Raw genomic sequence first — 11,246 nt, forward strand, 5'->3', positions numbered from 1 at the left:
ATAATAATAATAAGTATTAATATGTTTCTGTTAAAACTACATCAGATTATGACTTCAGCACCATTTTGAAATGCCAAATAAAAGAATATCGCAAACTACCAGTTGAACATATATACTTCCCCTGTCACAGTTTCAACAATAACTGAACAGTATTAGCTTCACAAAGATAGCACAGTAATCACACGTCACATAGTAATTCTACTGGATCTTTTAGTGTTATGTGATGGTCTGGTTTTTTTTTTAATTTACCCTGTTTTTTTGTGACATCATCACCAGCATTTAGCACACAGAACTAGCTACTGTTAAACCTAAACTGAGCTATTTTCCTTTATATATTTCATCAGGGTGTTGCTTACAATAACACAACACAGTGGATCACATGTCAGGAAGAGGTTTGCGGTGTAGACAGATTTTCAGTCAGTGTCATGAGTACACTGACTAAAATTTAGGTAATTTACAGGGACAGAAGGGTTGGTCCAAGTGGCCACAGGTGGAGCGTCACCTCAGTGTAGCACCCTGGAAAGAAACATTGAGATGGTTTACTGTGAGAGAACCACATCTGTATCACAGCATCCATTCTGCTACTCCAAACAAAATTTGAGACATGCTTCCCTCTTGTGGATGATTTGAAAGCATAACTCTGACACTGAATTTTTAAGATGTCGTCCCACAGTCCAAAAAAAACACGTCGGTTCAGTTAACTCATGATTCTAAATTGGGCGTGCATGTGAGGGTGTGTTTCTCTGTGTTTGCCCTGATACACTGGCATCCTGCCCAGGGTGAGTATAAGGAGATGTGTGCATATAAGAAGGTGACAGATTTAAATATAGAGCAATACTTTCAGACCCACCTCAGCTTTCAGTATTGGGCACACATGATGATCTCCGTGATCTGCACATAGTTTTCTGTGAAACAGACAAAAAACAATAATCACCAATACAACGGTAAGACAGAAATAAATATCCACAACAAATGTAAAGCGCAATAAGATCCATTCAAATAATTTTCTTTACTAGGTTCACATATTTTACAAATTTAAGTACTTTTCCAGCATAAAAAGCCTTTACCCTCACAAACGCATGCTTTACCTTTGTGTGAAGACGATGATGAAGGGCAGGGTCGGCAAGCCAAGGATGCCTCAAAGCCTCACATGCCCCCATCCTCCAACTAATGGGAAACACAAAATCACAATATTTTTTTTACACAGTTCATGTATTATTAGCTTTCGTAAGATCAGAAGTCAGTGTATGTGTACAAAATCCAAATACCTTTTATTTACAATCAGGAGTCTGGAGATGAAGTCTTTGGCTTCTTCTGATGTATCTACAAACTCTTGTTCCTCAAAGTTCCACTGACAGGCCAAGATGTTATTCAGAGTCTCATTGTCATCATCGCCGAGGAAGGGACACAGACCGCTCAGACTAGCAGGGAAAAGGGAAAGGATGATCAGCAAAAGTTTGTGGATGTGCGTGCATGCTTCTGTGTGTTTACTTACAGCATATATGTAATTACACCAAGGCTCCACATGTCCGTGTTGAATGACACAAAGTCATAGTTGATGACTTCAGGAGCGAGAAACTCTGGAGTCCCAAAATTCACTCGAAGTTTCTCCCTTGGTTTATATCTAAGTTTGAAATATGATTGAAATTCACAAAAATGACATGTTGCATGTTGTATGACCACAGCAGTTCATCCAAGTGGGAATAAAATAGAAGTAAATACCAGTACTTACATCCTGGCAAGACCAAAGTCAATGATCTTGACCTTATTTGTGATTCTGCTCACACACAGGATGTTTTCTGGCTGAAATTTAGCAACAACAAAGTATTACCATTTGACTTTTAGAATGTGATAATCCTGTTATGCAATATATCTACAAAGTAATCACTGTGACTTTGTTACCTTCAAGTCGAGATGCAGGATGGACATTTTGTGCATGTGCTGCAGGCCTTCGCAGATCTGCCTGATAAACAGCACAGCATCCAACTCCATCAAAGTGTAGTTTTCATCAATGATCCTGTCAAACAGCTCGCCTCCGGCAACGCTGAAGGCAAAGACGAGCACATAAAAAGCATTAAAAGAAATTAAAAAAAGAAAAAAAATGACAGGTAGATAAAATATGTAAGCAAAGTAAGCTGCATATGAAACCAAATTAGAAAAAAGGTAAATAATAAGCTATAGGTAAACCAAAATCCCTTCTCAAATAAATAAACATGTTTTTTAATAAAGGAACATACTATTCAAGTACAAGGATGATGTCATTCCTTGACTCATAGGCCGCATACAGCTTGATCAGGTTGGCATGGTCGAGATTATTCATGACTTGGATCTCATTCTTCACGACCTCCTACCAAAGAGACAGAAACACAGACACATGGATGCGATGAGAGGTGTCAGCTGTTCTCTGCTAGGACAGACAATGCTTCTTCTCTTCTAGGTCAAATATTTGTCACCTTGGTGACAAGTATTTCCCTCTATCTCTGTTCCAAGAGCGATCTTGTTTTGTACTAGCGAGTGTTTAAAATTTGAAACCGGGACTCTGCTTTTTATATCATGTGATGTAGCTGTCACTGTACTTTGTAGTCATGACAGTATGTGAGAGGTGTCATACCCTTTCTTTCTGACTCCTGGCTTTGATGACTTTCGCTGCCAAAGTGAGACCGGATGAATTCTCCACACATTTGTGCACCTGGCCAAAACGACCCCTTTGAGGAGAGAAAGCAAAGACAAAAGTCACATTTCTGTAGCTGGAGAGAAACGTGTCAGTTCCATTATCACATCAAGTCAGACGATCCAGCAGTTGGGAAAGACGGTGCTGTGATAGATGTATTTTCCCATGACGAATCAAAAACTGATCTTCCTTCATACGGGGATGTTTCTGGAGAGTCTTGTGCTTAATCTGTTATTTCATTAAATGTGAGCCAAGCTGTGTCTCCACTTTGAAGACTTGGATTAACACTTTGTGATTAGCTACCAGCTGGCACCGGGGATACAGTTTCACATGCCAGTCGGTTCTAAAGTAAAAATAACTGCCGTGACTCTGAAGTTATGAAACATCAGAAAGGAAGGCGGGCGTTGGGGGGACTTTACGCGGTTACATTTTACGGGTAATTAAAACCTGTTTTTACCGTCTTTGATCTGTGATAGATCAACTTGTCAATATCTTTTACTTATTTTGCATTTCATGGAGATTTGAGGAGAAGTACAGCACTCACCCGCCCAGGATCTCCTGCCAGCTGATGGTATAGAAGTTTGTAATCAGGTTGGGCTTGGCTGACACAATGCGGTGATTAAAAGGAGCCACTGGAGGTGGAGTGGTGTCTAAAGTCGGATGGGGGCACAAGAAAAAAGATGTAATCTGTTTTAATAAGTTGAGGAATGTGAGAACATACAAGCCTCACTGATAATCAGCTACAGTGAGCCTTTGGAGAGTGTAGATAGCTGTCATAATCAAGTTAGCACATTGTGTACTAAAGTGCTATGATAATCAACAGCTACAGAGTTGCCGCTTTAATATAACAGGTTACCATTTCACTTCATTTTGTAATACTCCATTTGTAATTATTTTTCTTTTTTTATCCTCCCTCCCCTCACCACCAACCAGTCATACCAGATGGTCTGGCTCTACCTGAGGTTTCTTCCTGTTAAATGGGAGTTTGTCCTTCCCACTGTCGTCAAGTGCTTGCTCAGAAGTTCTTTTGATAACTGGGGTTTTATCTCTGTTATTGTACAGTCTTTACCTTACAGTGTAAAGCAACTTGAGGTGACTGTGTGATTTGGCGCTATATAAATAAAACTGAACTGAATTGAATGAAGTCTGCGACTAACTATGCTCAGAGTCCCAATAAAAATAGTGGGAAAGCATTTAAATGTATGTACTGATATATAAAGCTATATAAAGACTCTTTACAGATATTTGAGCAGTTCCAGTCAAGCCATTACAAAGACTTCTACTATACAGTGTACTATAAATGATACATACAGAATTTGTTGCTACCTTGAAAAAGCAAACACATTTTCAGTTTGAAAAATGTATAATCCTACAAAGATAAGTATATAATAATTTACTGGTGCTCTCACCGATAAAGTACTGCTCAGGACCATCGTCATCCTCCTTTTCCGCATCATCTTTTTCTCTCTCCTTCTCCACCTGTTGTTTCAGGTTCAGCTGGAGTTCAATTCCATCTGCCTTGAAGACACCCCAACCCTCTGACTCAACCTTCTTCTCATCCTTATTTTTGTTTTCTTCCTCCTCTTCCACCTTCTTTTCCAGCAGCTGGCTCTTTGGGTGTTCCTCTACAATAAAGTGTTCCTGGGTGACAAAGGACTTGGTGCTGCTGACCTCTGATATGGTGTCCTGTTCAGCCTCAGGAGATGATGCTGCATCTTTGTGGTCATCTCTACTGAATGAAAGTCGATGGATTAGTATGTTTTTTGCATTTTTCTTTTTTAAATTATGTTTTTGTGCATAAATATGACCATAAAAATAGAAAAAACATACACAAACAAACAAAAATAATGTAATAACATATCTAACACTGTTATGAATTGTTATTGAATTAATGAAATGTTTTAGATCTTAAATATATACTATACAGTCGCAATGTGACACCATACAGGACGTTCATGAAATATCTTGTTTTGTTCAACAAATTCAAAACATTTTTAACAGACACTAAAATGTTTAGTATTATAATTGTAATAATAATAAATTATTACAGATTGTTTTCATCCTTAAATGTAATAATGGACTACCTGATTGGAGTTGCTTCCTTCTTATTGTCAGGGGAGGTAGAAAGACCTGAGTCTTCTTCAGCTGCAGAAACACCTTTTTCCTCTTTGTCCTCTTGGACTCCAAGCTTTTCTTCTTCTTTTTGCTTCCCTAGATTCTCCACACTAGGCTTGAGCTCCTTCTCTGTAACATCCTCAGGCACCTTCTCTCCACTTTCCTCCTCAGTAACTGCCTCAACATCCTCGTTTTTCTCAGCAATATCCACTTGGGAGTCTTCTTGCAGGTAGTCCACCAAGCTGCTGGCAGAGGCATCGGGTTCTTGATCTTTAGGGGGCACTCCAGCTTCTAGATCCCGAAAACCAAGGGTGATCTGCTGACCTGATTTCTCAGCGTTCTCCCTGTTGAGTTTCTGAACCTCCTCAAGGAGCAAAATCTGCTTCTTCAGTGAGATATGTTCTACAAGAATACCAAAGAGAAGTTAGATTTAGTCTCTCAGGATCTGGTTAATATTCATCGCTTTAAGAAGAATTAACATTTTCACTCTGAAAAATTCCACTCCGATCTTTAAACGTAGTTTCTATCCCAATTAAACGCTAGCAAGCAACAGCTACATGTAATAACACTGTAATACAGCCACATGTTCCACTCATAGAAGGTATTTTAGTGTATTTATTTACATTTTGCTGCTGCTGTGTCTCAGATTATTTTGACTTGCAAAGAGACACTGGAGTTTGTAGAAGTAACAGTGTGTTGATCTCAGCACCTGCTGTATCTGGAGGCTTCATCTTCTTTTGTGCTTTCAGACCCTTAGGGCTCAAACGGGGCGTATCTGTCCCATCTTTGCCTTTGTGGTCTTTCAGCTGTGAAATGCAAAACAGAAACTGTCAAACCAGAGACCCAGACGAGTACATTAATATGAAATGAATGCATGATCAAAGCTTTATTAGAAAATAAACAAATCAGTTGTGTCACGCTGGTACTATTTCTTGTCCCAGAGCGAAAATAAAATACAAATGATCTTCTCTTTTTTTTTGTATCTCTGGAGTGGCGATGCAAATATTTCACATGTTCTCTAAGCACATAAACGTACAAAGTTTCCACATTTGCGAGAGGCGAGGAAATGCTTTGGTCCGTGAAGCTTTATCTTGGGAGAAGACTGCAGAGTACTGGGCTCACATGCAGGCGTTATCTCTTGTTTCCCTTTTTTCCCTTTATTAGAGGTAGTTTTCTAGTAAAAAGACAAGAAGACAATGCTTAGGAGGGTTACATGATTGCAGACAGAATGGGTGGCATTTTGGTAAGTTAGATTCACACGTTAACGCACAGGATGAATCAAAAATCAAAGACATGTTGGATTTAGTGCCACATGTAAAACGCAACAAGAAGTTAATAAAACATTGAGTAATTTGATGACAGGTGAATGAAGGATAAAATACGAAGCATTTTCTCTGTTCTCAGCACACAAATTAGCACAGTTAGTGCACGTCTTTATTGCACTGGTAGAATTGCATGCCTTTGATTATTTGTGGCAGACTTGGATAGACAGGAGCAGGGCAGTGAATTTATAGCTTATCACTGGTCACACTCAGCGATGGAATGCAATGTCGACCCTGAATGGAAAATATTGCAAGTGACTGCAGGCTGTAGTTCAAATTTCTCAGCTAAGGAAACTCACTAAACACTCTCTGATCAGCTTAGCATGGAAAAAAACCTGTCTTGAACATCAGGTGTCTCACATTTGTTTTCTGTATGCTGTTGGGACATAAACAGCAGGGGAGCTATTTCAAGTGCAGCGTCTCCCCAGTGACCGTGGTGATTGGAGGGTGGGGAAGTGAATGCAGATGCCGCAGTAGCCCGAATTACTTTCAAGTATGTCACACCTGTGGAGGTGGAGGAAGACGGAGCAGCCACCTGACAAGTGCTCTGACGACAACAGAAATTCCCTGAAACGTGAGTCACGGTGAAAACATCACATTGGTATTTGGTCATTAATCATCAGGGTATAATTTAGCCATAAAATGTGACACAAACTTTTAACAGGCTTGATATCGTTGAGTCTGATTTTAACGTAACCAAGTATGGGCATATAAAACCTAAGAGTGCACGACTGCACAATGTGCACTGTTACAAAGGTATTTTTTCCAAGTATGTGATATCGTTATCATGTTACGTCAGAGCCACTTAAGTGAGTTTGCGATTTGCTTGTACGTCATACATCAAGAGAGATACAAGCTGTGTGGCGAACTGATAGGAGTGTGGTGTAAGATGTCAAGCAGCACTCAGTGACCTTTACTGAGGTTTAACTGGATGTGAGTGGATCCTAAGTTTTCAGTTGGTGAATTGTTTTTCCTTTAAAAAAGTCAAAGAAAAATGCATATTTGATTTTTTTTTTTTCTTCATTAAGTTCAACATTTTGAATCTTGGTAGACTTGCGAGAACTACAGTGGAAGCAGGCATTGCCTCAATAGGACTGTATTACTTCCATGAACTTGTAGCAGACTTCTGAAACACTATCTGCAGTTTAAAATAAAGACAATTACTGGAAGCTGTAATTCAAAAATACCTTGGCAGCATTGTAACAAGAACTCTCACCTACGTTTTACATTTTATGTGCTGCAAGAAGTTTAGAAGATTGCAAAGAATCACAATGACAAAGACTTCAGACAATGACTGTTCATCAACAAAGCGATAATGGCAAAGATATGACTTGGATAGTAACACTAATAGGTCTGCACAAGAGAGCCGCAGAAATGAAATGGAAATGAAAGAAATGGACTGCAAAACAGAAAAGGAAAGAAAACTCTACAGTTTGTTAACACCTGGTAAGCTGAAGGGATGCAAGACCATTTGGACCACAAACACTGTAGCCTGTATCCAAAGACAGCATTTCTAAACCAGGCCACTCGTATTTCACCGCAGACCTTCCACTGGCCCTCTCGTGCCCTGCTGGAGGTCCCCCGGCAGGCTTCATGCGAAGCAGACCCTCAAGTTACACTCGGAGATCCAACATCGACACGTGTGAGTTAAACTGGGAGTTTATATATGGAATAAGTGACATACTGTCCAGTAGCTTACCCAACACTATAAAACTAGTCTTCTTCCTTACTTTACCTTTAATCAGCAGTTGGCAAGTTTATACACGCCAAAACTCAGACACTACACCAGTCTATTATATGTGGAATTTCACACACAAGCCAAGTCACATTCATAGACGAGAGAACTGTTGATGTGGCCAGCTTTGCTGCTATGATCATTTTCATATGTCCTGCCAAGAACAACAAGATCCCAGTGAGATCTTAAAAATCAAAGTCAGCATGGAAAATACAAGACTTGATGCTCATGGTGATGCATGGGCTATGATGCCTGGGCCACCTTTAAATACATCAAAACAAATGCTTGTGAATCTAAATTGGATCAGTAATAAAGGTTGTCCCCTTTTTCTCCAAAACCTCATTCATGACCAAACATCTTACAGTCCTTTTGCAGTATAGAGCAGGTGCACACGTCAGCCTATATGTGCAGTGTCTTACTTCAGCTTGTCTCACCTTGTCAGGCTTTTTCGATACTGTATCTGAAGATGATTTCCTCTTTATAGCTTGCTTCCCTTTACTGTCTTTTGATCTCGAGCCCTTCTGAGCCGTCGGGCCTTTGAGCATCAGCTCCATTATCTTCGAATGTTTCACCGTCTCCCCGATGAAGCTGATCACCTGTTGCATGCTGAGGACCAATTTTTCCATTCCTTCCAGCTTCTGAGCCTGCTGCTCGGACCGCTGATTCACCACCGACATGATGGAGCTCATCTCCTGGCAAATCTGCCCCACCTCTCGTCCCATGACTTGGGTCTGATTCATTACCCTGGGCGGGAGATGGATCTCCTCCTTGTCGACCTTCAAATTCTCCATATCCTTCTCAATGTCGTCAATGTCGTGAGACATCCCATCTAGTCGGCTGAGGACTTTTTCCTGAATATTGATGAGCTTGTCCATCTTGCTGCTCAGTGTCTCTATGCGATTTTGGATGATGTCAAAGCCTGCGTTCTTGCCATCACCCACTGTATTTATTACCAGGGAACTCATGGTTTCCAGTGATATAAAATTCACGTTAAGACACCAACTTGGGACAAGAATAGGACCAAGAATGCCCTCAAAAATACTTCTGCAAAAATCTTAGCCAGCTCTACAAAAAATGAAATAAAATTCAGAAAAAATATTCTACATCGAAAACTGCCAGGTGACAGATCAAATAAACTATAAAGCTCAATCTGTGTTTATCTCAGTTACTACTGAGTCAGACTTCTGTTCCTCCCAAACCTTATCCCTGAGCGGCTGCTCCTCTCTTCTAGAATTGGTATCTAGAATGGAGTGAGCAGGTGTCCCTAAATGTAAACGGCCAGCCTACGTCAGCAGGGTTTAAGTGATTGGGGTGGGAGCTTGGCAATGCTTGGGACATATGAGACGTTTGAGAGTCTTTAAGTGTTAAGCCCACCACCGTCACTCGCCTGCTGGCTGTCAAAACGTTCACTGTACACATTTCTGCTTCTTAGGACAATGCTCATTAATTTGCACAATTTATCCTATTTAACTGACGGAGGTATTAACTTGTTCCAAGAGACGGATACATGTGGTTCACATTTTTGAATCAACTGCACTAAAAAAGAGACAGAGCTGGATGTGAAGTCCATGTGTGGCTTTTTAGGCAACGCGAGAGTATGTTTGAGATAATTTCAAAAGAGAAAATGTTCAGTTCGAGTGTTTATTTGTTGTATTAAAATGTTTGTGACATCAAGGGAAGGACTGGGCTGTAAGATATTTGGCACTGATGCATGTGACTGTGCGTGTACTGTTGTGAATGAGAACCATGTTGCAATGCAGATTCCCTCCTTATCTTTTGAATGCCTAAAACCCGCACTCAGTGTCAGGGGCAACCTGAAGAGGTCTGTGTTTCCTGGTTGGGTGGAGATAGATTAAGATGTTTATCCCTGACCTGAAATAAGAGATGGCTTACATGGGTGAGTTATATGATGCTTACTCACTGACAGAAACATCCACCGATAACCATCCTTAAGACAGCAAAGGATCCATTTTAACTGAGCTGCTGTAATATGACCGCAATCCAGCTTCACTATATATCAAAATAGGCATGATGTATTCTACCAACAAATCAGAGAAAAAATATAAACACAAATGCAGCCAGTCGGGTTTTTGTTTCGTTTTGTGTTTTGCCTTTCCTTTCTGAGTTCATTCTGTACCCATAAGTACACGGATGATAAAATGAAGGAAGGATCCAGCTTTGTTCAAGCTACCATGAAATTCTTTTGACAACAGAGGCACAGAGCACAAATTGAGCCAAACTCGTTGTGACTCGAGCCAAAGTCTGGCCTCACCGGTGCAAAGAACCAGGGAAGGTTCTGAACTCTGCAAAGGAAAGTGCAAGCAAGTGAAGTGGGAGAAAAAGAGTTTACCTGTCGGCTTATATTTCATGACAAGTCACCACACCGGGTTGAACATTTGTCTAATTTTTTTTGTTTGTTTTTTTTGTGTAGATACGCTATGTTGAACAAAGCCTTCAGAAATCCTACTACACCAGTGACACCAGAGAGTGAACCAAACCACTGCTTCCCCTTGTATTTGTATTGTCTCGTGTCTCGCTCAAGCAAGACAGCTGCAGCAGGAAGACCAAGTAACTGTGACAGGGCAGAAACAGATGGAATGAAATGGACCATCAGTCACTCAGGGTAAGACACCAGTGCTCACACCTGTCTTTGAATGCCAGCAGATGACAGACAGCATGGGACATTAACAGCATGTTGTGTCAATTTAATGAGCTCGGACACTTAGCTTTCTAACAGTGTGCATGTGCATGTAACACGCACAAATATTAAAGACAAGACAGAGCAAATGATTCTGCAACGTGGTGTTGTTGTCATATCAGTGGACATTAAACGTAACCTTGCAACATCCTGGCACGATCTCAGTAGATCTGTCAGGGGTCAGCGGTGGGAGGTTACGAAACCCAGCAGGAGATATAAAGAGACATTAGACTTATGACATAAAGCAAATGTCAAGTTTATATCACTTACACTTTACAGTGAAACTAATACCAAAGAAAGTAACAGCATCACGGCCAGGGCTCAAAGTCGTCTCTCACCATCTCTGCCAAGAGCGAGTATGTGTACACACAATGTGGAAGCTGTGAAATCTTTGCCCGGTCTGCTGCTGCGTGGTTAAAAGTTGTTACGTTAATGTGACAGCAAAATTACTGGGATGTTTAGCGGCATTGTCTAATGCATAAATGATGAATGCTTTATAAATTATTCAAAATAATTCTTTGTTATATTTATGGGTGCGTATCCCAGTTGAACTTGTAGTTCTCGAGTGACTTCTAGAGTGGAAAAAATTTGAAGGTAAATTGATATACAGCACAGGGGATAGCACCTTTAAATAGTAAAACTTAGAACTTTTAAGATCACCGTGTACCCTTTGTATCCCCTAATGACTGTGAAATCAAAGTCTTA

At 40.4% G+C, this 11,246-nt stretch overlaps 1 protein-coding gene across 1 annotated transcript; it reads right to left on the reverse strand.

The window, feature by feature from the left end:
• Window positions 1–259: 259 nt before the first annotated feature.
• On the reverse strand, window positions 260–8,808 carry mylk4a (myosin light chain kinase family, member 4a). Its single transcript, XM_063462688.1, has 16 exons — window positions 8,278–8,808; window positions 5,823–5,960; window positions 5,496–5,592; window positions 4,756–5,188; window positions 4,343–4,400; window positions 4,081–4,282; window positions 3,216–3,321; window positions 2,612–2,705; window positions 2,238–2,347; window positions 1,903–2,044; window positions 1,733–1,803; window positions 1,496–1,624; window positions 1,269–1,421; window positions 1,089–1,167; window positions 851–905; window positions 260–516 (listed from the first exon to the last, which is right to left on the reverse strand). The coding sequence occupies exons 1-15, from the start codon at window positions 8,806–8,808 to the stop codon at window positions 852–854; spliced, it is 2,397 nt and encodes a 798-aa protein (XP_063318758.1). The 3' UTR covers window positions 260–516; window position 851.
• Between the last annotated feature and the right edge of the window lie 2,438 nt (window positions 8,809–11,246).

Source organism: Pelmatolapia mariae, linkage group LG18 (assembly GCF_036321145.2).
Source record: "Pelmatolapia mariae isolate MD_Pm_ZW linkage group LG18, Pm_UMD_F_2, whole genome shotgun sequence".
NCBI lineage: Eukaryota > Metazoa > Chordata > Actinopteri > Cichliformes > Cichlidae > Pelmatolapia > Pelmatolapia mariae.